The sequence below is a fragment of the Coregonus lavaretus genome (assembly GCF_964263955.1).
Source record: "Coregonus lavaretus genome assembly, chromosome: 19".
NCBI lineage: Eukaryota > Metazoa > Chordata > Actinopteri > Salmoniformes > Salmonidae > Coregonus > Coregonus lavaretus.
The window spans coordinates 22,544,351-22,572,350 of record NC_140006.1 but is presented as its reverse complement, the minus strand read 5'-3'; the positions used below and the strand labels follow the sequence as shown (position 1 = coordinate 22,572,350).

The following is a 28,000-nucleotide window of genomic DNA, read 5'->3' as shown; positions in this document are numbered from 1 at the left end:
CGTTACAGCGTTACAGGTGGACTCCAATCAAGTTGTAGAAACATTTCAAGGATGATCAATGGAAACAGGATGCACCTGAGCTCAATTTCAAGTCTCATAGCAAAGGGTCTGAATATTTATGTAAATACGGTATTTATTTATTTTTTAATTAGCAAAAATGTCTAAAAACCTGTTTTTGCTTTGTCATTATGAGTTATTGTGTGTAGATTGATGAGATTTTAAATTTTTTAAAATCCATTTTAGAATAAGGCTGTAACGTAATAAAATGTGGAAAAAGTCAAGGGGTCTGACTACTTTCCAAATGTACTGTACATATAAGTAGGGCTAAAGTGACAGGATAGACAATAAGCAGTAGCAGCAGTGTATTTGATGAGTCAAAAGAATACTGGGCCATACGCACGACCCTCTGTTGCGCCTTGTGGTCGGATGTCAAGCAGTTGCCATACCAAGCCGTGATGCAGCCAGTCAAGATGCTCTCAATGGTACAGCTGTAGAACTTTTTGATTTTCTGAGGGCCCATGCCAAAAAAATGTCAGGCTCCTGAGAGCAAATACGTGTTGTCGTGCCTTCTTCACGACTATGTTGGTGTGTGTGGACCATGTTAATTCCTTAGTGATGTGGACACAGAGGAACTCTAAGCTCTCGACCCGCTCCACTACAGACCCGTCGATGTGGATGGGGGTGTGCTCAGCCCTCCGTTTCCTGTAGTCCAGGATCATCTCCTTTGTCTTGCTGACGTTGAGGGAGAGGTTGTTGTCACTGACCTCCTCCCTATAGTCTCATCGTCATTGGTGATCAGACCTACCACCACGTCGTCAGCAAACTTAATGATGGTGTTGGAGTCGTGCGCGGCCACTGAGTTGTGGGTGAACAGGAAGTACAGGAGGGGACTAAGCAAGCACCCCTGAAGGGCCCATGTGTTGAGGGTCAGCGTGGCAGATGGGTTGTTGCCCACCCTCACCACCTGGGGGCGGCCTGTCAGGAAGTCCAGGATCCAGTTGCAGAGGGAGGTGGTCAGTCCCAGGGTCCTGAGCTGTATGCGAATTGGAGTGGGTCCAGGGTGTCTGTGATGATGTTGTTGATGTGAGCCATGACCAGCCTTTCAAAGCATTTAATTGTTACAGATGTGAGTGCTATGGGGCGGTAGTCATTTAGACAGGTTATCTTGGTGTTCTTGGGCAAAGGGACTATGGTGGTCTGCTTGAAAAATGTAGGTATTACAGACATGGTCTGGGAGAGGTTGAAAATGTAAATGAAGACACATGCCAGCTGGTCAGCGCATTCTCTGAGTATGCGTCTTGGTAATGCATCTGGCCCTGCGGCTTTGTGAATTTTAACCTTTTTAAATGTCTTACATCGGCTGCTCATCCATGGTTCAGTGTTGCTTGTCTCGAAGCGAACAAAGGCATTTATCTTGTCTGGTAGGCTCGCGTCACTGGGCAGCTCGCGGCTTGGTTTCCCTTTGTTATCCATGATAGTTTACAAGCCCTGCCACATCCGACAAGCGTCAGAGATGGCTTAGTAGGATTCGATCTTAGTCCTGTATTGACGCTTTGCCTGTTTGATGGTTCGTCGGAGGTCGTAGTGAGATTTCTTATAAGAGTCAGGATTAGTGTCCCGCTCCTTGAAAGCAGCAGCTCTAGCCTTTAGCTCAGTGCTGATGTTGCCTGTAATCCATGGCTTCTGGTTGGTGTACGTACGTCCGGTCACTGTGGTGACGACATCGTCGATGCACTTATTAATGAAGCCAGTGACTGATGTGGAAAACTCCGCAATGCCCTCGGATGAATCCCAGAACATATTCCAATCTGTGCTAGCAAAACAGTCCTGTAGTTTAGCGTCCGCTTCATCGGACCACTTCCGTATTGAGCGCGTCACTGGTACTTCCTGTTTGAGTTATCAGGAGGTATTCTTATTCAGGCTTCCTTAACATTAGAGAACGCGCACCATCTGCTGTTAACAAAGAGACACACCTTAGCCCTAGCCTTACCCACATGAGGACCACTAGGCCTAACTTCACCCATGTTAGTATTATGCGGGGAATTCAGTCCACAACTTACATAATGCTACAAACACCCTAAGGTAACATTAAGCTTTTATTTAGCAACAATAGAAATTCTTTATCCTGTAATGTGCTATACACAAAGTGAAAGTAGCCTCTAGATAAAACCGTCCATTCAGAGGAGGCGATAGGCCCAGTCTACTGTCCTGTCATGTATTACATGATAATCCTACCTAGCACTTTACAGAGGTTACAGCAGCAGCTATTCACAACCAAGGAGATGAATATTATGCAGTGCATGAGTGTGTTGAACAGTGGCTGTCTCCCATAATGGCACCCTATTCCCCCATAGGGCTATGTAGGAAATAGGGTGCCATTTGGGACACAGCCTTACTGTGTGTCTGTGGGTGTATTGCAGCTAATGCTTGCATAGTCAAAGTAGTGCATGTACTGTATGTGCATTCAGTGTGTGAGGGGTAGTCCAAACAGTTCTATGTACTTCTCAGAATATCCTGAATTACATTTTTACTATAGAGGAAACTTTTGCACACAGATAAGTGCCATTGAAGAAAGCCATAATTCTAAGTACAGTACAGCTATTCTCCTCTATACATAGCATAGCATCTTAAATTCATAAAGAACTACATTGTATTACAGCTCAGAAGAATAGAAGGAATCGAGCTCTATCCAATAATATGTACAAACATGTATAATTTCCCCAGTCATAGTTAAAGAGGTCCAAGCAGCTAAAATGTGTCATAATGACAGCTTAGTTTGGTAGCCTATAGTAAAGACTGCAGGAAGTTGGAACACGCCTATCTCACACATCATGACAGCTTAGTTTGGTAGCCTATAGTAGAGACTGCAGGAAGTTGAAACACGCCTATCTCACACATCATGACAGCTTAGTTTGGTAGCCTATAGTAGAGACTGCAGGAAGTTGGAACACGCCTATCTCACACATCATGACAGCTTAGTTTGGTAGCCTATAGTAGAGACTGCAGGAAGTTGGAACACGCCTATCTCACACATCATGACAGCTTAGTTTGGTAGCCTATAGTAGAGACTGCAGGAAGTTGGAACACGCCTATCTCACACATCATGACAGCTTAGTTTGGTAGCCTATAGTAGAGACTGCAGGAAGTTGGAACACGCCTATTTCACACACTATTTGAAAGCTGTATTTTTCCTAAAATGTATACTGTATCAGAACGATAATGTAGCTGCACACATTTGTAAGTAACAGCACTGAGCACACTGCATTCAATTCACGCAATTCAAAACACTCCCATTTGTTAAAATGAAAGGCAGGTTACACCCTATAGTTTTATTATAATTCTATACACTGGTCAATGACCATAGCTTACAAGCTCATGAGGACTTCACCATTGTGCCTTGAGTGAGACATAGGCTGTGATAAGAGATCATCATATTTGGGGACTACTGAATGGTTCCCAATAATAGCCTTACCATCTATAGGACCAGAGCAGGTTACGGACTTGAGAAGGACATAACTCTCACTTTACCTCGCCTATGTGGACTCCTTTTTGCTGACCACATGACCTGACCAGGACTAACTTTCTCCCCCTTCAATGAGTCTTACGAGAAAACTTCAGAGTTCCACCGTCAGAAGTTCCAGCCTGAATATGAAAAACAGCAGAGATAGTAGAGATGAGATGTATACAGATAGAGATGTCTGTGTGTGTGTCTTGCAGGTCAGTATATATCAGGCAGCAGGGAGTAGTTCCGGTCCCAGTAGCCGTTGGAGTAGAGCCAGTCCTGAGCTTTGATGTGGGGGTTGGGGCCTTGGTGGAACCACCTATATGGGAGTAACGAGAGGAACCGAGTCAGATAAAATAACATAGAAATGAGTGTTCAGGCACAGATATATCCAGGCACAGACATGAGTGTTTGACATGATTGTGATAAATACAAACCCACACAAACATAATACAGTACAGTCGACGCCCGATAATGGGGTTTAACAAACCAAGCTTCCATTGAAAATGTTATTTTTCTCTATATAGCTTGGGTCTTTCATGAATTCATGCAAACTGTAGCATGCAAATATCCAGGAAAGGTGAATTTCACTGCAATTACCACATTTTTATTTTAGCTTATTCAACGTGTACTTATCAGGAGTCAACTGTACACAGGTTGTAGAGGTGTATGATCAGTGTTTGAATCAATGCATTTACTGCAGTTCTAAAGTTGTCCTGAGGGAGGTGGTAAAGCACAGCACTCAAACAGTGAACCACAACAACATCCACAAGCCACAACAGACAAGCAGAGCCAAACCTGGGGCCAAGAGCTGGGTTCCTTCTCAATGACAACACAGGGGAAGAGCATAACACATAGCACAGGATGACACAAATGGGTGACAATTAGCAAAGTAGGTCTAGCATTAGCGCTAGCATACATCCAATGAGAGTAGTGCTGAGCGATTAACCGAAATGTTGGTTATTTTGATTTTGATGAATTAACCGACATCTGTTCAATTATTTGAATTACATTTTGTTCCTTTTTTTTCTGTGAGCTCAATGCACACATTGCGCAGTTTCTCTAGAGATAAATCAGATCAAGGCCCGAACTGTGCGATGTAGTAGGGAGTTGCAGTTTCAAACAGGCCAACATTCTACATAGTTTGGTAATTAACTACAATGACCATAATCCATTGTGCGCCTACTTGTCTGGTCTGTGTGTTTCTTTTCCGCCAGCTATGTAAGATTAGTGTGGGGCAGACACGGAGAGAGAAGAGACAGAAGAACGCAAGACCGAGAGGGATAGCGAGCAGTTGCTTAGCGAGGTATCTCTATGTAAAAATACTGCACATGATCTAAGTGATTGATAGTTGGTATTCAGCAGTCATAAAAGTATGCCTTATTTACTTTGAAGAACTACTAAAATAGTGATTTTGTCAGATAGCATAGGTAGCTTGCTCTATAGAGATGAGATGATGACTTGGAATGAAATAATAAAGTCATCAAATAAAACAATATGTACAGTACCAGTCAAAAGTTTGGACACACCTACTCATTCAAGGGTTTTTCTTTATTTTTACTATTTTCTACATTGTAGAATAATAGTGAAGACATCAAAACTATTAAATAACACATATGGAATCATTTAGTAACCAAAAAGGTGTTAAACAAATCAAAATATATATTTTAGATTCTTCAAAGTAGCCACCCTTTGCCTTGATGACAGCTTTGCACACTCTTGGCATTCTCTCAACAAGCTTCATGAGGTAGTCACCTGGAATGCATTTCAATTAACAGGTGTGCCTTGTTAAAAGTTAATTTGTGGAATTACTTTCCTTCTTAATGCGTTTGAGCCTATCAGTTGTGTTGTGACAAGATAGGGGTGGTATACAGAAGATAGCCCTATTTGGTAAAAGACCAAGTCCATATTATGGCAAGAACAGCTCAAATAAGCAAAGAGAAGTGACAGTCCATCATTACTTTAAGACATGAAGGTCAGTCAATACGGAATATTTCAAGAACTTTGAAAGTTTCTTCAAGTGCAGTCGCAAAAACCATCAAGCGCTATGATGAAACTGGCTCTCACGAGGACCGCCACAGGAAGACCCAGAGTTACCTCTGCTGCAGAGGATAAGTTCATTAGAGTTAACTGCACCTCAGATTGCAGCCCAAATAAATGCTTCACAGAGTTCACGTAACTGACATCTCAACTGTTCAGAGGAGACTGCGTGAATCAGGCCTTCATGGTCGAATTACTGCAAAGAAACCACTACTAAAGGACACCAATAATAAGAAGAGACCTGCTTGGGCCAAGAAATTGGCCAATTTGTTTTTCAACAGGACAATGACCCAAAACACACCTCCAGGCTGTGTAAGGGCTATTTGACCAAGGAGAGTGATGGAGTGCTGCATCAGATGACCTGGCCTCCACAATCACCCGACCTCAACCCAATTGAGATGGTTTGGGATGAGTTAGACCGCAGAGTGAAGGAAAAGCAGCCAACAAGTGCTCAGCTTATGTGGGAACTCCTTCAAGACTGTTGGAAAAGCATTACTCATGAAGCTGGTTGAGAGAATGCCAAGCGTGTGCAAAGCTGTCATCAAGGCAAAGGGTGGCTACTTTGAAGAATCTCAAATATAAAATATAGTTGTTTAACACTTTTTTGGTTACTAAATGATTCCATATGTGTTATTTCATAGTTGTGATGTCTTCACTATTATTCTAAAATGAAGAAAAACCCTGAAATGAATAGGTGTGTCCAAACTTTTGACTGGTACTGTATGTAATGTAATATACACATCAACTGACATATTTTATCAAAGTAATGTGAATAAATGATGGCTAATAAGTGATAATCAGTAATGAGCAGTCACTACCATCATGGGACTTTTTAATTGTTTTATTCTGTGTTACAGCATTCAACCCACATAATGCATAGTGCATTTAATGTAAAGAAATAATCACATTAAACCAAAATTGTAAACCGTGATCATTTTTTAAATAATCGAACGGAAACCAAACCGACCTCAAAAAGCACTAATTGTTCCACACTAAATGAGAGTGTTGCACAGCAGAATCAGAGGGAGTTCCAGGAGGAAGAGAGAAGACCCAATCACTCACCTCGTTTTCCATTCCTCTGTTGATTTGGAGCGATTTTTCCGGGCCAGTCTTTGTTTCTCCTCTACCCTCTTCTTCTCTGCACTTGACAAATCTGAGAAACACAGAAATATTTTAATGTATCAAAATATTTAGATTCTATGACAAACTGCTCGTTGAATTGCTGGACACCAGATGTGGATCATTCAAAACAACACAATGCTCTATATAACTTTATCACCATACCTATGTCTCCTTTCTCCATGGCTCTGATGTCAGGTCTGAATCGACAGTCTGTGGGGGGCATCACCCCCTTCATGCCCTCCTCCAGCTCATTCAGCTGCATGGCAAATGTGGAGAAGGCGTAGAACTACCAAAGAGAGAGAGCGAGAGGGGGAAGGGTCTACAAATCAATGACTGACAACCTGTTCAATCACTCAAGAAGGCTAAACATATCAACAGTAATTCCTCCAAAACAGTACTCTCTCATCCCTGTGATCCCTGCAGTTGTCTGGTCAGGGGGCTATCCTCCAGACCTGCTTTCATCCCCTCCCGCCATCCCTGCCTCCCCTCCCCTCGCCTCTCCCCCAACCCCCTGCATCTCCTCTCCCCCAACTCCCTGCATCTCCTCTCCCCCAACTCCCTGCATCTCCTCTCCCCCAACTCCCTGCATCTCCTCTCCCCCAACTCCCTGCATCTCCTCTCCCCCAACTCCCTGCATCTCCTCTCCCCCAACTCCCTGCATCTCCTCTCCCCCAACTCCCTGCATCTCCTCTCCCCCAACCCTCTGCCTCTCCTCCCCTCTCACCTCTGCAGAGTTGTCTGGTCGGGGGGCTATCCTCCAGATGAGCTCACTACCTGGGATGACCTGGACCGTGTCTCCATCAGGCAGGGGCATCTCCTCTGGCTCTTCGTCTACACTGGTCTGGAGGGACAGACAGGGGGACACGCAACCTTCAAACAGGTATGCAACTACAATAGCTACTTATTGGGTCATATCAAGGGTCATCACTCCAAAACGAGTGTAAAGGTTGCTTAAATACCACTCATTCATGAGCATGGAGCAAAAGGATATATTTTGTGTGACATTTTCATGGTGCGAAAGTGTTAAGTGCAAAATTGACCATGAACCTAATTGTAATCGCAGCGTGATTTAATTTATGTTTCTTCTACAATATGTGTTATAAAGAGTCAACTATTGTTATGTATTGCTCAGTTTACTAAACTCTAGTCAAATAATCACCTTTACTCAGCAAAGGATATGATAGTTACATAACCACCCCGGTGGGGCTGAAGGCACTACGGTATGTTTTTGATTAGTGCACATACAGTACCTGCTTGTTGCTTTTCTTCTCCTCTGAGTTCTTCTTGTCAGATTTCTTGTGAGCATCAAAGGTTTTGGCGTCCACAGTGTACAAGCACTCAGTCCATTTACCGTATATGGCACAGAGCTTCCTTTTGCTGCATGCACACAGACACACACAGTCAAAATGAGCGGTTAGGCTTTTCTGATAGCTAATATATAAATCATCTTGATATAGTAAAACAGTGGGGGTAAAAAACTGTAACAAACAAGTACCTTTTATCCAGAATATAGCCCTCCACTTGGTGCAGCTCCTTACCAAACATACCACATGGTTTGAACGTCAGGCTGCATCTCTCTCTGGTCCTGTCACCGAAAGACAAGCATTCTAGTTACATATTCTCTTTCACTATTCACCACAGCCAGACAATGCTTTCAAACAACCACCATTTTGCTGCTCAGTCTGTCTCCTTTGTAAAGGCAAGTATCTATCCCAGTTCTGTTACACTGCTCAATCAACTGGAAACAAACGTGGATCCACACTACTGCACACACACACAGATACACGTGCACGCACACACGGCGAGGGAGTCTCTCTTACTTGTGGTTGATCACTTCCACATTGCCATACTGCTCGATCCACAGCTGGCCCACGATGATGTTGTGGACACAGCAGGTGGGGTTTGTCCAGGTGTATGCTTCATTGTATCTGCAGAGAGACAGTGAACATGTCATAGCAGCAGATAACCTCTCACCAACCACGTCAACTTACAGATGCCAACTCATTCCAAACTACTTCAGGGAGATTCAAATGTCCTTCAAACTTCAACATTATTTAATTAATTAATTTCATCCAAGCTTAAGAAAAAAGCTACCAGAATAGCTCTATTGCCAGAATAGCTCTATTGCCAGAATATATGTATTGCTAGCTTTACTGGGAGATAAAGACCAAATCAAGGAAACTCCAAGGCAAACTCTCAGTGAGGGAAAGCTACACTGAACAACAATATAAACGCAACATGCAACAATTTCAAAGATTTTACTGAGTTACAGTTCATATAAGGAAATCAGTCAATTGAAATAAATTAATTAGGCCCTAATCTATGGATTTCACATGAATGTTGGTCACAGATACCTTAAAAAAAAAAAGTCAGGGTGTGGATCAGAAAACCAGTATCTTGTGTGATCACCATTTGCCTCATGCAGCGCTACACATCTCCTTTACATAGAGTTGATCAGGCTGTTGATTGTGGCCCCTGAATGTTGTCTCACTCCTCTTCAATGGCTGTGCGAAGTTGCCGGATATTATCGGGAACTAGAACATGCTGTCGTACACGTCAATCCAGAGCATCCCAAACATGCTCAATGAGTGACATGAGTATGCAGGCCATGGAAGAACTGTGACATTTTCAGCTTCAGGGAATTGTGTACAGATCCTTTCGACATGGAGCCGTGCATTATCATGTTGAAACATGAGGTGATGGTGGCAGATGAATGGCACAACAATGGGCCTCAGGATCTCGTCACGGTATCTCAGTGCATTCAAATTGCCATTGATAAAATGCAATTGTGTTGAAACCGCGATTCATCCGTAAAGAGCACACTTCTTCAGCGTGCCAGTGGCCATCGAAGGTGAGCATTTGTCCACTGAAGTTGGTTACAACGCTGAACTGCAGTCAGGTCAACACCCTGGTGAGGACGATGAGCACATAGATGAGCTTCCCTGAGATGGTTTCTGACAGTTTGTGCAGAAATTCTTCGGTTGTGCAAACCCACAGTTTCATCAGCTGTCCGGGTGGTTGGTCTCAGATGATCTCGCAGGTGAAGAAGCCAGATGTGGCGGTCCTGGGCTGGTGTGGTTACACATGGTCTGCGGTTGTGAGGCCGGTTGGACGTACTGCCAAATTCTCTAAAGCGACGTTGGAGGCGGCTTATGGGAGAGAAATGAACATTCAATTATCTGGTAACAGCTCTGGTGGACATTCCTGCAGTTAGCATGCCAATTTCACACTCGCTCAAAACTTGAGACATCTGTGGCATTGTGCTGTGTGACAAAACTGCACATTTTAGAGTGGCTTTTTATTGTCCCCAGCACAAGGTGCACATGTGTAATAATCATGCCGTTTAATGAGCTTCTTGATATGCCACACCTGTTAGGTGGATGCATTATCTTGGCAAAGGAAAAATGCTCACTAAGAGGGATGTAAACAAATTTGTGCACAACATTTTAGAGAAATAAGCTTTTTGTGTGTATGGAACATTTCTGGGATATTTTATTTCAGCTCATGAAACATGGGACCAACACTTTACATGTTGCATTTATATTTTTGTTCAGTGTACATGTACAGTATGGAGGGAATCTCAGGTCCAGACTCACTTAGGCAGTTCCAGGGTGATGATGCCTTTAGGCTCTGCCTCCACGCTCTTGCCCCAGAACTTGAGTTTAGGGTAGATGGAGCCATGGAACAGGAAGTCCTCCTGCAGGCCCTCGGCGTGGAAGGCGCTTACAGGGGGGTGGTGGCTCACCTGCTCCGACATCCACCTGAACCCCAGGTCCTCTCTGAGGGGACAGGAGGGGGGGGGGTTAATGGAAGATACTTAGCCATCACCTTCCGTCTTCAGATGTCTTGAGACATCTGACCTCTTAAGGATTTAATTGTATTTTGGAGACGTCTTGAGTCACAAACTAGTAGTAACCACCACCTCACAACACATCCAGAACAGTCAACCTAAACATCAACCACAGTAATATGTCTAACCTGATCAGCTCATAGGTTTCTCCTAGAAGTGGATTGAAGGGTTTTCCAGTCCTCTCCCACTGTGATGCTACAGCAGACACAGCAAATGCTGCCACACACTGAAACCATCATAGATGGACAGAAATGTGTAACATTAGTAGCTGTAGATGAGCACAGCAAAAAGAGTAGGTACTACGGCAGAAATTATGAGCGAAAACACATGTGTGTATCTATATGAGAGAGGATGATGACGGGCGCTAGCTACCTTCATCCTCTCCATGGAGTCTGTGGTAGCGTTAGCCTGGTGGATGAGATACGTGTGCTCCATGTACTCTGTCAACCGCTGAAGAAAACTCAGGGGCTCGTTGAAGATCACTGGCATGGCTATCTTAGACAGCTCCTGGGAGAGGAGAGAAGAGAGGAGGAGAAGAGTCAGAGAGAGAGAGAGGTAAGGAAACACACAAGCAATGAAGTTCATCCACAGCCCACACAGACCTACACTACCAGTCAAAGGTTTGGACACACCTACTCATTCAAGGGTTTTTCATTATTTTTACTATTTCCTACATTGTAGAATAATAGTGAAGACATCAAAACTATTAAATAACACATATGGAATCATGTAGTAACCAAAAAGGTGTTAAACAAATATAAATATATTTTATATTTGAGATTCTTCAAATAGCCACCCCTTGCCTTGATGACAGCTTTGCACACTCTTGGCATTCTCTCAACCAGCTTCATGAGGTAGTCACCTGGAATGCATTTCAATTAACAGGTGTGCCTTCTTAAAAGTTAATTTGTGGAATTTCTTTCCTTAATGCGTTTGAGCCAATCATTTGTGTTGTGACAAGGGGGGGGGGGGGGTATAAAAAAAATAGCCCTATATGGACCAAGTCCATCTTATGGCAAGAACAGCTCAAATAAGCAAAGAGAAACGACAGTCCATCATTACTTTAAGACATGAAGGTCAGTCAATACGGAAAATGTCAAGAACTCAAGACAAGTGCAGTCGCAAAAACGATCAAGCGCTATGATGAAACTTGCTCTCATGAGGATCACAGGAATGGAGGACCGAGTTACCTCTGCTGCAGAGGATAAGTTCATTAGAGTTACCAGCCTCAGAAATTGCAGCCCAAATAAATGCTTCACAGAGGTCAAGTATAGACACATCTCAACATCAACTGTTCAGAGGGGACTGTGTGAATCAGGCCTTCATGGTCGAACTGCTGCAAAGAAACCACTACTAAAGGACACCTATAATAAGAAGATACTTGCTTGGGCCAAGAAACACGAGCAATGGACATTAGACCAGTGGAAATTTGTCCTTTTGTCTGGAGTCCAAATTGGAGATTCTTGGTTCCAACCGCCGTGTCTTTGTGAGATGCGGTGTGGGTGAACGGATGATCTCCACATGTGTAGTTCCCACCGTAAAGCATGGAGGAGGTGGTGTTATGGTGTGGGGGTGCTTTGCTGGTGACACTGTCTGTGATTTATTTAGAATACAAGGCACACTTAACCAGCATGGCTACCACAGCATTCTGCAGCGATACGCCATCCCTTAGTGTACACCTCCAGGCTGTGTAAGGGCTATTTTACCAAGAAGGAGAGTGATGGAGTGCTACCTCAGATGACCTGACCTCCACAATCCCCTGACCTCAACCCAATTGAGATGGTTTGGGATGAGTCAGACCGCAGAGTGAAGGAAAAGCAGCCAACAATTGCTTAGCATATGTGGGAACTCCTTCAAGACTGTTGGAAAAGCATTCCAAGTGAAGCTGGTTGAGAGAATGCCAAGAGTGTGCAAAGCTGTCATCAAGGCAAAGGGTGGCTATTTGAAGAATCTCAAATATTAAATATATTTCTATTTGTTTAACACTTATTTGGTTACTACAAGATTCCATGTGTGTTATTTCATAGTTTTGATGTCTTCACTATTATTCTACAATGTAGAAAATAGTAAAAATAAAGAACAACCCTTGAATGAGTAGGTGTGTCCAAACTTTTGAGTGGTACTGTACCTGTATATACAGTATTTCAGACAATGACAGGACATTGGCAATAGAGTGAAAGTCCCTATAAAGCTCACATAATTGTGTTTCGATGACAGAGGTGTGAAATAATATCAGCAATAAGCTCTAGTCTAGATCCCAGTCCGGAACACTGTTTGACAGCAGTACCGACTGGTCTCTGCAGTGTCATTAAAAAGGCCCACATTTCAGTAGGAACCCTGGGTTAAAACATGGATCTAACTAAATTAGGCCCACATAGAGTACACACACATAGTTATGGTAGTTTCTCCATTGCCATCGATGACGTCTGCCCCTACACCAGGGCTGTGTCCCAAATGGTACCCTATTTCCTATGTAATGCACTACTTTTTACCAGGGCCCATAGGGCTCTGGTCAAGGGGCCCTAGTCAAAGTATTGCACTGACGTCGTTCCACCAATTTGGTGCCTTGAGAAGTATAACTTGGTCAACAACAAAAAAACTAACATTCATAAAGAGCAAATGTTCAACTTCATAAAAAAACATTTATTCCCTTCTCAAGAGGTTAAATAAAAAAAAAGACTATAGTAAGTGCCTATTAAGTGCCAAATAAAGTAACAGGGTTGACGATTTCATCTTAAAATCAGACATAAATCCCCTTGTGACATGGGGAATGGAAGCTTGTTGTGTGCATCAGGGATTGAATGAAGGCTTCCAAAAACAAAAAAATAATTGTTAAAGCATTTCAGGGTGGACGTGTTATGCTCGACCCGCTCAGTTATCCACCACAAAACACCAAAGATGGCCAAAGAGTAGAACCAGTTCACCTGCTTTTACACTATGATTTGACTATTAGATGTTCAATGTTTCCATAGAAAAAAAGATTAAAAGGAAAAGTTCAGTTCACGTAACAGGGTTGACCTTAAAAAGAGGGACAGACGTAAATGATTCACTAATCACATTAAATAAATAATAATCTTCAGAAATGACTGACAAATCAACAAAATAACTAGGGCTTTACAATCATGGTGAAAACTGAATTTTGGCACATCTTTATTCATATTTCAAATCTGATTTATTGAATTCTCCATTTGGCACTTCATTTAATATAACCGGCTTTTAAAATTCAATATTGGTGCACAATTTCTACTTAAAATATCAACAGGATGCAAAATAAACTATTTTCGTTGAACAACCCCACTACATAGGGAATAGGGTGCCACTTGAGACGCAGATGAGAATCATTACACCCTCTTAATTAGAGGATTTACAGGAAGTGTAGAGGTTATATCATCCAATTAAAAATCATCCAGGAAGTGGAGAAAGGGTATTAGGAACCCTACAGACCACTACTGATGACAGGGTCTTTCACATCATAGACCTGTGCTTAGATTTGTTTTATTTTATAATTTTTACCCCTTTTTCTCCCCAATTTCGTGATATCTAATTGGTAGTTACAGTTTTGTCCCATCGCTGCAAGTCCCATACGGACTCGGGAGTGGCGAAGGTTGAGAGCCATGTGTCCTCCGAAACACAACCCTGCCAAGCCGCACTGCTTCTTGACACACTGCTAACCCAGAAGCCAGCCGCACCAATGTGTCAGAGGAAACACCATACAGCTGGCAACCGAAGTCAGCGTGCACTGCACCCGGCCCGCCACAGGAGTCGCTAGAGCGCGATGGGACAAGGACATCCCGGCCAGCCAAACCCTCCCCTAACCCGGACGACGCTGGGCTAATTGTGCGCCGCATCATGGGTCTCCCGGTCGCGGCCGGCTGCGACACAGCCCGTGATCGAACCTGGATCTTTAGTGACGCTTCTAGCACTGCGATGCAGTGACCGCTGCGCCACTCGAGAGGCCCAGAACTGTGCTTAGATAGTCACAAATAAATACAAGCTATAACAAGGTAGCTAATTCTCTTCAGAGCTACAGTAACAACAGTAACTCATTAGCCGGTATGTCGGCCCAAGGACACATTCTCAGGTCAGCAGTATTTCCCACTAACACAGCACAAATCCACATTAAAGAAGCACCAGATTGAACAAAGTATAAAGATAAAGTATGCACTCACTACTGTAAGTTGCTCTGGATAAGAGCGTCTGCTAAATGACTAAAATGTAATGTTTGTGGCTGAATTCTTGGCAGACAGAGAGAAAGGCCTGTTTGCTTTCAATGTTTTTTGGGGAGCAGGAAACAGTGAACTAACATCCCTGTCTTTCTTTGCCCAGTCAGATTCAATTTTATCCAGCTCCTGTGCTTTTGCCAATGCAGTAACTTTCTTTAATGAATAAAATAATGAATGTGAATTCTCACCATGCCGATGCATTTCTTCAGGATACTCCAGATGCTGACGTCATTCCTGGAGAACATGGGTGCCGGTAAAGACATTCTGTGGGATATAAATGAAATGGACAAACAATAAGGTCAAATCTAAATGGAGTAATCCCACTGAATACAGTGCATTCGGAAAGACCCCTTGACTTTTTCCACATTTTGTTACGTTACAGCCTTATTCTAAAATGGATTGTTTTTTCCCCTCATCCATCTACACACAATACCCCATAATGACAAAGTAAAAACAGGTTTACCAAAAAAAGAAAAAATCACATTTACATAAGTATTCAGACCCTTTACTCAGTACTTCGATGAAGCACCTTTAGCAGCGTTTACAGCCTTGTGTCTTCTTGGGTATGACGCTACAAGCTTGGCACACCTGTATTTGGGGAGTTTCTCCCATTCTTCTCTGCAGATCCTCTCAAGCTCTGTCAGGTTGGATGGGGAGCATCGCTGCACAGCTATTTTCAGGTCTCTCCAGAGATGTTTGATCGGGTTCAAGTCCGGGCTCTGGCTGGGCCACTCAAGGACATTCAGAGACTTGTCACGAAGCCACTTTTGTGTTGCCTTGGCTGTGTGCTTAGGGTAGTTGTCCTGTTGGAAGGTGAACCTTCTCCCCAGTCTGAGGTCCTGAGTGCTCTGGAGCAGGTTTTCATCAACGATCTCTCTGTACTTTGCTCCGTTCATCTTTCCCTCGATCATGACTAGTCTCCCAGTCCCTGCCGCTGAAAAACATCCCCACAGCATGATGCTGCCACCACCATGCTTCACCGTAGGGATGGTGCCAGGTTTCCTCCAGACGTGACACTTGGCATTCAGGCCAAAGAATTCAATCTTCATTTCATCAGACCAGAGAATCTTGTTTCTCATGGTCTGAGAGTCCTTTAGGGGCCTTTTGGCAAACTCCAAGCGGACTGTAATTTGCCTTTTACTGAGGATTGGCTCCGTCTGGCCACTCTACCATAAAAGCCTGATTGGTGGAGTGCTGCAGAGATGGTTGTCCTTCTGGAAGGTTCTCCCATCTCCACATAGGAACTCTGGAGCTCTGTCAGAGTGACCATCGGGTTCATGGTCACCTCCCTGACCAAGGCCCTTCTCCCCTGATTGCTCAGTTTGGCAGGGCGGCCAGCTCTAGGAAGAGTCTTGGTGGTTCCAAACTTCTTCCATTTAAGAATGATGGAGGCCACTGTGTTCTTGGGGACCTTCAATGCAGCAGAAATGTTTTGGTACCCTTCCCCAGATCTGCTCCTCGACACAATCCTGTCTTGGAGCTCTACGGACAATTCCTTCGACCTCATGGCTTGGTTTTTGCTCTGACATGCACTGTCAACTGTGGGACCTTATATAGACAGGTGTGTGCCTTTCGAAATCATGTCCAACCAATTGAATTTACCACAGGTGGACTCCAATCAAGTTGTAGAAACATCAAGGACGATCAATGAAAACAGTATGTACCCGAGCTCAATTTCGAGTCTCATAGCAAAGGGTCTGAAAAAATAATTTAATCAATTTTAGAATAAGGCTGTAATGTTATAAAATGTGGAAAAAGTCAAGGGATGCAGACAGTTAGCCTGGTTCCAGAGAATTGAACAAGCTAAAAAAAACACTCAAGGACTTTGGTGACTGAGTAATTAATGAGGGGTTTAAGCCATAGTCCCTTAGAGTAGCATATTTCCTATATATAGCTACTGTATAGATAAGGCACGGCTCTCATCCCCCTATGTCTCAACAACGGTCTAGTGCTAGGCTATCATGAATCCCATCTCCTTTATGAGAGCATGTCTGACTGCACCATGATTAATAGTGGGCCCATGAGCGTGAAGCATCGTTGATATCAATTAGCTTATATTTGGTTGGAGAGAGTCCAGAATCCTGGAAGGAGAATGGATGCATCCCAAATGGCACCCTATCCTCAATTTAGCGCACTAGGGGAGACTGGGGTAAGTTGAACAATTTTTTACATTCAGCATCTCTCCCTCACGGGAAATATAGTATAGTTTCAGGTTTCATTAATCGTATGTACGAGATACACATGGTATCCAACGAAATGCTTACTTGCAGGTCCCTTCTCGACAATGCAAAAACAATAAGAAATAATCAAAGTTAAGAATACGAACAAAGTAAATGACTCAGTAGAATAAATTTTTTTTAGTATAAGTATAATAATAATATATATATATATATATATATATTTCACCTTTATTTAACCAGGTAAGCCAGTTGAGAACAAGTTCTCATTTACAACTGCGACCTGGCCAAGATAAAGCAAAGCGATAAAAACAACACCACAGAGTTACATATGGGGTAAAACAAAACATAAAGTCAAAAAAATACAACAGAAAATATATATACAGTGTGTGCAAATGTAGCAAGTTATGGAGGTAAGGCAATAAATATTCCATAGTGCAAAATAATTACAATTAGTATTAACACCGGAATGATAGATGTGCAAGAGATGATGTGCAAATAGAGATACTGGGGTGCAAATTAGCAAAATAAATAACAATATGGGGATGAGGTAGTTGGGTGGGCTAATTTCAGATGGGCTGTGTACAGGTGCGGTGATCGGTAAGGTGCTCTGACAACTGATGCTTAAAGTTAGTGAGGGAGATAAGAGTCTCCAGCTTCAGAGATTTTTGCAGTTCGTTCCAGTCATTGGCAGCAGAGAACTGGAAGGAATGGCGGCCAAAGGAGGTGTTGGCTTTGGGGATGACCAGTGAGATATACCTGCTGGAGCTCATACTACGGGTGGGTGTTGCTATGGTGACCAATGAGCTAAGATAAGGCGGAGATTTGCCTAGCAGTGATTTATAGATGGCCTGGAGCCAGTGGGTTTGGCGACGAATATGTAGTGAGGACCAGCCAACAAGAGCGTACAGGTCACAGTGGTGGGTAGTACATGGGGCTTTGGTGACAAAACAGATGGCACTGTGACATCCAATTTGCTGAGTAGAGTGTTGGAGGCTATTTTGTAAATGACATCGCCGAAGTCAAGGATCGGTAGGATAGTCAGTTTTACGAGGGCATGTTTGGCAGCATGAGTGAAGGATGCTTTGTTGCGAAATAGGAAGCTGATTCTAGATTTAACTTTGGATTGGAGATGCTTAATGTGAGTCTGGAAGGAGAGTTTACAGTCTAACCAGACACCTAGGTATTTGTAGTTGTCCACATACTCTAGGTCAGACCCGTCGAGAGTAGTGATTCTAGTCGGGTGGGCGGGTGCCAGCAGCGTTCGATTGAAGAGCAAGAAACTGATACAGGAAGGCATAATTTATAGTCCAATATTTACATGTGTTTTGGGGAAGGGGGATTAGGGGGCAAGTGTTTAAATTGCGCAGTATTAGCTATCATAATACATCTTGAAGCAGCAGTTGTGATGTGTGTGTAGCATGAATGTATATGTGTGTGTGTAAGGTGCGGAGAGCGTAGTATTCTTTCTAACAAAGATATCTACATATATTTCAGGATGTTGTGTATCCCTGGAAATAATCAGAATTCATGTAAACATGACAGTTTCTAGGTCTCTAGGCATAACTTACACCAGGTATGGGGTAAGTTGAGCTGCAGGACAGGGTAAATTAAGCTGCCTTCAAATTTCTGTACTGAATGAAATATTACCAATACCTTTTAAAAACCATGTCTATCTTTATTTCCCAAACATTCAAACAATTCAACACAATCACTTTTTTGTCTTTTAATCATTTAAATCATATTTTAACAGAGGCTTATCAACAAACAAACACTTTTTAAACACTTTTAACATAGACCAGGCCCTGTTGTTACCTCATAGCCCAGCGATAATGCCTTGCATTACACCTGGGAAGAAAACACTTTAATTTGCTCAACTTGCCATTGGCTCAACTTATCCCAAAGCCATTGGTTCAATTTACCCCAAGGCAAAGATTTTGACTATATTAGCCCAGACAGCTACAAGGATGCACTTTCATGTTAGGTTAAGGACCTCATATTGAAGCTTATAGAGACCCCAAACTGATGTATAGAACAATCTTAAAATTATTGGTGAAAAACAGTTTTTGGGACCTAACCACTTCTTCCATGTGGTTTATTTCTTCACAGACTCCATGAAATGATGACCTCTTCCTAAATATTTGGTCAGATGATTAGTTTTGTATGTGGTTTACTAGAAACAAGGGTGGCTCAACTTACTCCTTTGGTTCAACTTACCCCACTCTCCCCTACTTTTGACCAGGGCCCATAGAGCTCCCTTGTTCCATCACACAACAGAGACGTATCTACACATAGCCAGAGACGCTATAACTCTGAATGACATGAGTTATAGCGTATAAACAAGCTCCTCATCAATCTTTTACAACACACACACACACGCACACCCCTTTCCTCTCACTCAGTCTTTCGTTCTCTAAACTGGCAAGCACTAAATTATTCACAGGTCAATTGTTGGATTAAGAAAGAGAGGGCAGGCAACCATCCTCATCCACAGAAATAAAGTAGATTGACCAATCTTCAAAAAGCCTTCTGCTCTGACCCAGTGTACCAAGCACCAATAAGCCACTAGCCTGCTGAATGACATAACTGTGGATGGAAAAACAAGAGACACCGGAATAAAAACCTAGACGGACAGGGGTATATCACATTACATACCGTTGGTGCTATAGCATACAAAGTCATTTCCTACAAAATGTCACACGTGATAAAAACACACGTTTTGAAACAACAATACAATATAAATAATGATAGAATATACTAGAGTAAATGAACCGCACAGATAAAAGCCTTGCTTTTACACGCACTGGAGAAGAAAGGGAACAAGAAAACCAAGCAGGAAACCAAGTGGAAAACAAGCAGGACACCAAGTGGAAACCAAGCAGGAAACCAAGTGGAAACCAAGGCAGGAAACCAAGTGGAAAACAAGCAGGACACCAAGCAGGAAACCAAGCAGGAAACAAGCAGGAAACCAAAGTGGAAAACAAGCAGGAAACCAAGTGGAAAACAAGCAGGAAACCAAAGTGGAAAACAAGCAGGACACCAAGCAGGAAACCAAGCAGGAAACCAAAGTGGAAAACAAGCAGGAAACCAAGTGGAAAACAAGCAGGACACCAAGCAGCAAACCAAGTGGAAAACAAGCAGGACACCAAGCAGGAAACCAAGTGGAAAACAAGCAGGTAACCAAGCAGGAAACCACGTGGAAAACAAGCCGTTACATCACATATTAACTACAGCATGATCCCACCTGTGCTTCTTGACTCCATTGCATTGGACCTTCTGGTCGCCATCGTTAACCTCCCCGGACATGTCGCTGGCGGCGGCGGGTCCCCTGAGGGTGCTGCGGAGACGGAGGCTGCTGCTGAACACAAGGGGCTCTCTCCCCTCTTCCTTCACCTCCTCTTCTTCCTCCTCTTCGAACGAGTGTCCGGCCACAGACAGGAAGCCGCTCAGAGAGAGAGAACGCTCGTCGTCGGACTCTGCAGTGGGAGGGGGGTGCCAGGGGCCAGAGACAGAGAGGGGGTCATGTCACCTTTGAGCCTAGCAAAGCAAACAAAAAAAAAAGGATTGCCTTCACAATCCTCCACCCGGTGGTGACTGACTGAACTCCCTCCTCCTCCTCCTCCCTGCAGCCAGCGAAACCCCACCTGGGGGATAGGGTTCCAATGAGAGGCCACACAGACGTTCCGCTTCCTCTGGGTGCTGTGTCTGCTGTGGTTAGTATAGTACTCTGGCTCCGCCTCTAACCTAGACCAAACGCTAACGCTACCAGGGACAACACAGGTAGTAACACCCAGGAAAAAGGAGAGGGGAAAACAGAACACAATGAGGAGGAGCTGAGATACTGTATCATAGAATATTGTATAATAGTTTTTGTAGTGCTTCATGTGAGGCAGGGGTTACAGAGCTGGCATTACTCTATAATCAATAACTCAATGATTGTGGCAATACAAATGCATTTTTTGGGCATGCCAATAATGCATTTTAATTCAAAAAAATTTAGCTGGCATGATCAGTTATGGGAACAACAAAGCTTCAAATCTCTCGTAAGTAGAGTAATGCTATTGATAGATGTGGGTCATGTAGTTTAATCCAATAATAAAGTTCAATCACAAAAATGGACATGATGCTTTGATGCATCTTTATTATGTAAACAAACAAACAAGATTGAAGCGGTCTAACATGCTGGGGGATTTTCTCTCTTATATTAAACGTAAACATTGTATTATAGATGCAGTAAGCAGGGTATATTTATAAAGAGTAGAGAGAGAGAGCTCTGACCAGTAGATAACTGTGGATGGATGAATAGTGCAACAATCAACATACTGTATAGCAAAGCAGCACACTCCTATTTTAGCCTGCATACAGTACCAACCACTACTCTACTGCAAGGCTCTAGGGTATAGGCTACACTGTGCTGGAGCAGCCCACTACAGAGTTCTACATCTATTTCAGTACTAAAGCATTGTTAGTTCACATTAAGGCCAAGCATAGACTAATTATTGTAGCTAACAATTCCATTTAATCTGGCCATATCATATTCTTAAGAGGTTTCACTTAACCAGCTCCCTTTGAATTGAGTTGGAATTTTAGAGCCTAGTGAGAGATATTTCCTCCTAAAACGAGAGAGAATATTTCAGTCTTAAGAAGAAGCGCTAGCTGTCATTAGCCTTGGGATTCATTAGCAGCAGCCATTTTGAGATTGTTACTTCTCTGCAACACTAGTTGTAAGGGCCATTACTGAGCCCAACAGGGAGACAATTAGCCAGTGTAGCAGGTAGCTGATTGTTGAGTAACCAGCCGTGTAACGCAGCACTGGGATTGGTCATTAGACAGGAAGACAAGGAGGGAGGCTGGGGTGGCTGAGGTGCCCTGGGGACCTTCTGGGGCAAAGGACTGAGTTGTGGGTGCTTTAGCATGTGTAGTGAATCATGTTCCGTGCACACAGACAGAGACACATACTGATATTGATTACTGTATTGTTGGGAAAGAGCAAGCAAGAAAGGCATTTCACTGTTCTTGTGCACGTGACAAAAACTTGAAACTTGAAAACTGAGGGAGATGTTACCTTAATTCTGTTACCAAAGTTTGCATCTGCACAATTTTTCCAGTATTTTTTTTATTTTGCATTTACTGTGTAAATTGTTCAAAGCAGTCATTGTGTATAGAGTTGCATGGTTTGTTAAACTTTGAAATCAACGGTTGTTGTTTGGCATACATTTTAAAGTGACAAATCGGACCGCGGAATTCCATTACCGTGGAACTTCCCTTGGGCAGTCAGCAGAAGGTCATACGTCATACAACACATTGCACAATTATCAACTCAGTCTCTGTAATCTGTATAAAGAAAGAACCAAATAAAGAGTGACATCTTCCTCAGCCTCAGAGGCTGCTGTCTGCTGGAGAGAGATGTGTTGCTGGATCCTAGAGGTGTCTGTGCTGCTGATAAAAATAAAACAAGGTGTCTGTAAACCACTGCCTATTCTTCAACACAGAAACAACTCCACAGGGGAAGTGGTTTTTATTACTGAAAACAGTGTGGAGGAGCTAAGGTTAGGGAGCCAGGTAGGGTCAATGAACAATTTAGACTAAAGGAATCAACTCAGCTTTATAGTTCAGAGCTGCAGAGCCACGATAGTCAGCCGGCTCATTTTTTATTACAGCTTTACAAGGCTCATTTAATTGGTTCTTATCAAGGTGTGGCTCGATGCTGTGTACTCTGGAAGCGTTAATACATCGCTTTGTATAGAGGTGCTCATAGAGGTCTTTCAGACATGTTCTGAGTTACAGGTCAATGAAAAACAGAATAGCCTGTAACTAAAATATGTTAATGGTATAATTAATGTCCATTGTTGCGATCTTAAACAGCAGCCTATTCTCTATATCCCTATATACACACACACTAAACAGGAGGACCACGGTCCAGATTCAGACCCAGAACGGGGTGAATATGGACTATGGGTCCCGGCTTTTTTAGGAACTCAGTCGGGCTTTCAATTGAATGCTGTTGAGAGTTGTAATAGTAGAATGCACAAGGTGCAATTTAGAAATTTGGTAGTGCATGGGCAGTTTTCCTAGTTATGTCATTCACTGGCAGATCTTAGAGAGCTATTGATAACCTGTCAGAAATGTCCAGTTGATCAAGTAGCCCATGTTAGCTAGGTAAGTAAGTTAGGCTAACTAGCTATCTAAATCCTGTAGTTATCATGGCCAGATTATGTGCCCATGGGGGCCTTGAACACATAGATTTTTTTGGAGTCACTCAGGTATCATACGAACACACATACGATATGGCAAAATGTGTAGAATTGCAGGAAATGATCTTAACAACTGCTAACTGTTCTTTCCGCCAAAAAGAGGAATGTGAACAGTTTGGGGTTGCGAGGTGGGGGGTTTGTTACTACCAATAAATGACCATATCCATACGGATGTTTGCCAACTAGGAAATGTGTGTGACCGGACCTTCTCAAATAGTAGTTGAGTACCCCTGCCCTATATAGTGAACTTCCAGAGCTCTGGTCAGTATGGGGCACTATGTAGGGAAAAGGGTGCCATTTGCGATGCACTCCAAGGGTTTAATGAAGACAGTTGGGTTTGACTGACCGGACAGGGCATCATAGAAGTCATCCTCTGTGAGTGTGCTTAGCGTAGAGGACCTCCTGCCTTTACAGAGGGACTGCTGGTCTAGTTCCTGGTGCTCTGTAGCTATGGTCTGGAGCGCCTCTGATAGCAGCTTGTTCTTCTCTACTTCCTGCTCCAACTTCTGGCTCCACACCTGGGACACCACACACACACACAGGGTATATTAGACATGGCATAGTGTATGGAACATGTGCACACACAAACACTTGTTGGCACATTAGACAAGACATGGCACAACATGCCATTACAAACACTCACGCATAAAAATGTGACATTTGTTTTAATGCATCTATAATATATCCTCTGATAAACAGACTGTGTTTTTGGTATTGATCTCTTCCTCTGTAGAGTTCTGTAGTTGAAGCTGCTCCTGACGGGCCGGCAGGTCATTGTTCTAACCCCGGCCCTTCAGATCCAGTTTCCTCCACTCTGAACCAAACACCCCAGTCTCAGACAGCACCGTGGCCCAGGATTGAGTGTCTCTCCTGGGCAACCTGAGCTCAGCTGCTGGGGCACAGAGAAGAGACTAATAAACAGCAACCTGACAAAACAACACTCTTACCAAGCAACAGGTTACGTCAGAACCCGGGCCTTTGAACACTCAAGAGACAGCTGGAAAGATAGCTAACCTACTTCAAGTTATATTAATACAGTTTCTCTTTTGAAGTGTTTCCAGAGAAAACAAGTACTATGGTAAATACTGTAAATAAATGTGTAAATACTAAGTGTAGATGTTCCCTACTGATCTACTGAGAGGAGAAGTCAATTGAATTCTGTGAGTAAAGAAAGCTCAGTGACTGACGACAAAAACAAAGTGAGCCAAGTCTCCACAGACTGAAAAGATGCCAAAGTCACCTTGGGGAAGGAAGGAAGGCAGCCTGAGCTGACAGTCTCCGTCGGAAACTGGAGCCCGTAAATCAGGCTGTACATCTGAGATAGCGAAGAGAGGCCACCGTCCCCATAGTAGTACTGTTCACACATTGTCAAGCCTGTACTCATCAGTCAAAAGGGCATTTGGGCAATAAATAACACAACCTCAACAAAACACCTTTAATGTAAAAATCATACTGTAGTCAGTGGTGTTAACTAACCACTAGATCAGTCACCTGAGAGGGGTAGGGGACGGACTGTGAGAGTGTACTTGTTATCTATTCTATATTATTATTTAAAGACAGAGTAATACCTCGGAATGGATTGCTGAATAAAATGACTCTTTTACATAACTATATAAAAACAAGGACGAAAAACAACCAATTCAAAATCAGATAGAAACTCCAAATAGAGAATACTTCAATACAGAGTAGGATAAACAATAACACTTCAATAGCAGAAGAACGTCTGGAGAGTGCAGTCACTATGATATGGTTGAACTATGCTCTTTCTTAGAAGTCAGAACACTTACAGATAGAGATAGTAAACACAAAACTCAAAGTAGTTGCCTTGTAAGTTCACAGTGTTAGCCATAACAGGTGCTGAGCTTCGGTGGGCTAAAACATTCATACAAAATATTCTTCATCCCCTCAAACCCAGACGATGGAGGAGAAACTACTGCAACACTATAATAATATGCACTCAATCTTTCCTCTATGGCCCTGACTGGCTTCTAGCCCAATGTTAATTACCAAAGCCTGCTCCAGTGCTGCGTATGAGGTCAGAGGCGTGGATGACTCCTGTGAATCAATATACTGATGCAGGTTGTACTGAGCTGCTTTAAAAACAGCTCTACTCTCTGATCAATCGGGTTGGCAGGTGGGGCGCTGAAATGTGAACCTATCACAATGGACAGGATCATTACTTTACCTTAGCGTTGATTGAACAACAACACATCAAACAGGAAGAAAGGCAAACACGCTGCTTAATGTACCTGAAATGACATCAAAATGGAATCCAATACAACAGGATTTATTTTTGTCAAACCCTAACCTAGGCCCCTATAAAATCCGTTATTTTTTTGCCTGACCCCGTTTAGTTTTCACCAAATTCCGTTTTCTCCATTTAGTTTTTCCAGGTTTCTGTTTTCCCCTGTTTTTTCAGGTTTTCGCTCTCAAAACCACACCTTTTTAATAAAAAAACAACTATACTAAACAAAAATACAAACAACATGTAAAGTGTTGGTCCCATGTTATATGAGCTGAAATAAAAGATCACAGAAATGATCCATACGCATGAAAAGCTTATTTCTCTCAAATGTTCTACATCCCTGTTAGTGAGCCTTTCTTCTTTGCCAAGAAGCTGATTAAACAGCAAGATCATTACCCAGGCGTACCTTGTGCTGGGGAAAATAAAAGGCCACTCGAAAATGTGCAGTTTTGTCACACAACACAATGTCTCAAGTTTTGAGAGAGCGTGCATTTGCCATGCTGACTGCAGGAATGTCCAACAGAGCTGTTGCCAGAGAATTTCTCTACCATAAGCCGCCTCCAACGTCGTTTTAGAGAATATGGCAGTACGCCCAACTGGCCTCACAACCGCAAACCATGTGTAACCACGCCAGCCCAGATCCTCCACATCCGGCTTCTTCACCTGCAGGGATCGTCTGAGAACAGCCACCCAGACAACTGAGGAGTATTTCTGTCTGTAATAAAGTCCTTTTGTGGGGAAAAACGAATTCTGGTTGTCTAGACCTGGCTCCCCAGTGGGTGAGCCTGGCTCCCAAGTGGGTGGGCCTATGCCCTCCGAGGCCCACCCATGGCTGTGTCCCTACCAAGTCATGTGAAATCCATAGATAATTAATTTATTTCAATTGATTGACTTCCTTATATGAACTGTAACGCAGTAAAATCATTGAAATTGTTGCATGTTGCATTTATATTTTTGTTCAGTATACAAAAGTAGCCTATGCTTACCTGGCAGAATGGTATCATGATTATTTGCATAAATCCAGTGGGTATTTGTTTAGCAAACTCTACTCTCACATGTGAGCTACAAAAACATAGCTAAAGAACAGCCTCTTAATACACGCACACTGGAATTAAAAGGTAACTACACCCAAAAATAGAAATTTCTCACATTTTTCCCAGACCTCAAAAGTCGTCTCCTGGTGTGGTTAAAGCATTGTTGTGGACTTATAACATCCAATTTATACTGAACAAAAATATAAAACACAGCATGCAACAATTTCTAAGATTTTACTGAGTTACAGTTCATAGAAGGAAAACTGTCAATTGAAATAAATTCATTAGGCCCTAATATTACATGACTGGGCATGGGCGCAATCACAGGTGGGCCTGGGACGGCATAGGCCCACCCACTTGGGAGCCAGGTCCACTCACTAAAGAGAAATAAGCTTTTTGTGCGTATGGAACATATCTGGGATCTTTTATTTCAGTTCATGAAACATGGGACCAACACTTCACATGTTGCATATATATATATTTGTTCAGTGAGTTAATATTTAAATGAGAAGGTTTTGGGGATATCCTTTCTACCAGAAGATTTTTAATTAGCATCATCGCTAATGGCTACACAAAGTGGTAGCTGCACGCAACGCACATACAGTGAAGGAAAAAAGTATAAGATCCCCTGCTGATTTTGTACGTTTGCCCACTGACAAAGACATGATCAGTCTATAATTTTAATGGTAGGTTTATTTGAACAGTGAGACACAGAATAACAACAAACAAATCCAGAAAAACGCATGTAAAAAATGTTATAAATTGATTTGCATTTTAATGAGGGAAATAAGTATTTGACCCCTCTGCAAAACATAACTTAGTACTTGGTGGCAAAACCCTTGTTGGCAATCACAGAGGTCAGACATTTCCTGTAGTTGGCTACCAGGTTTGCACACATCTCAGGAGGGATTTTGTCCCACTCCTCTTTGCAGATCTTCTCCAAGTCATTAAGGTTTCGAGCCTGACGTTTGGCAACTCAAACCTTCAGCTCCCTCCACAGATTTTCTATGGGATTAAGGTCTGGAGACTGGCTAGGCCAATCCACGACCTTAATGTGCTTCTTCTTGAGCCACTCCTTTGTTGCCTTGGCTGTGTGTTTTGGGTCATTGTCATGCTGGAATACCCATCCACGACATATTTTCAATGCCCTGGCTGAGGGAAGGAGGTTCTCACCCAAGATTTGACGGTACATGGCCCCGTCCATTGTCCCTTTGATGCGGTGAAGTTGTCCTGTCCCTTTAGCAGAAAAACACCCCCAAAGCATAATGTTTCCACCTCCATGTTTGACGGTGGGGATGGTGTTCTTGGGGTCATAGGCAGCATTCCTCCTCCTCCAAACACGGCGAGTTGAGTTGATGCCAAAGAGCTCGATTTTGGTTTCATCTGACCACAACACTTTCACCCAGTTCTCCTCTGAATCATTCAGATGTTCATTGGCAAACTTCAGACGGCCCTGTATATGTGCGTTCTTGAGCAGGGGGACCTTGCGGGCGCTGCAGGATTTCAGTCCTTCACGGCGTAGTGTGTTACCAATTGTTTTCTTGGTGACTATG

The 28,000-nt window shown here is 43.0% G+C and overlaps 1 protein-coding gene across 1 annotated transcript in view; it reads right to left on the bottom strand.

Moving 5' to 3' along the window:
• Nucleotides 1–2,138: 2,138 nt before the first annotated feature.
• The window catches only part of LOC311146682 (oxysterol-binding protein-related protein 1-like), a 43,454-nt gene continuing 17,592 nt past the window's right edge, over nt 2,139–28,000 (bottom strand). Inside the window, exons 16-28 of the mRNA XM_084183213.1 lie at nt 23,515–23,686; nt 20,159–20,390; nt 14,926–15,001; nt 10,887–11,021; nt 10,643–10,740; nt 10,261–10,443; nt 8,485–8,592; nt 8,160–8,249; nt 7,915–8,041; nt 7,389–7,505; nt 6,827–6,950; nt 6,605–6,695; nt 2,139–3,821 (exon numbers count right to left, since the gene is read on the bottom strand). Of these exons, the coding sequence (XP_084039339.1) occupies nt 3,719–3,821; nt 6,605–6,695; nt 6,827–6,950; nt 7,389–7,505; nt 7,915–8,041; nt 8,160–8,249; nt 8,485–8,592; nt 10,261–10,443; nt 10,643–10,740; nt 10,887–11,021; nt 14,926–15,001; nt 20,159–20,390; nt 23,515–23,686 (1,656 nt within the window). The 3' untranslated portion in view covers nt 2,139–3,718. The remainder of the gene's footprint in view (nt 3,822–6,604; nt 6,696–6,826; nt 6,951–7,388; nt 7,506–7,914; nt 8,042–8,159; nt 8,250–8,484; nt 8,593–10,260; nt 10,444–10,642; nt 10,741–10,886; nt 11,022–14,925; nt 15,002–20,158; nt 20,391–23,514; nt 23,687–28,000) is intronic.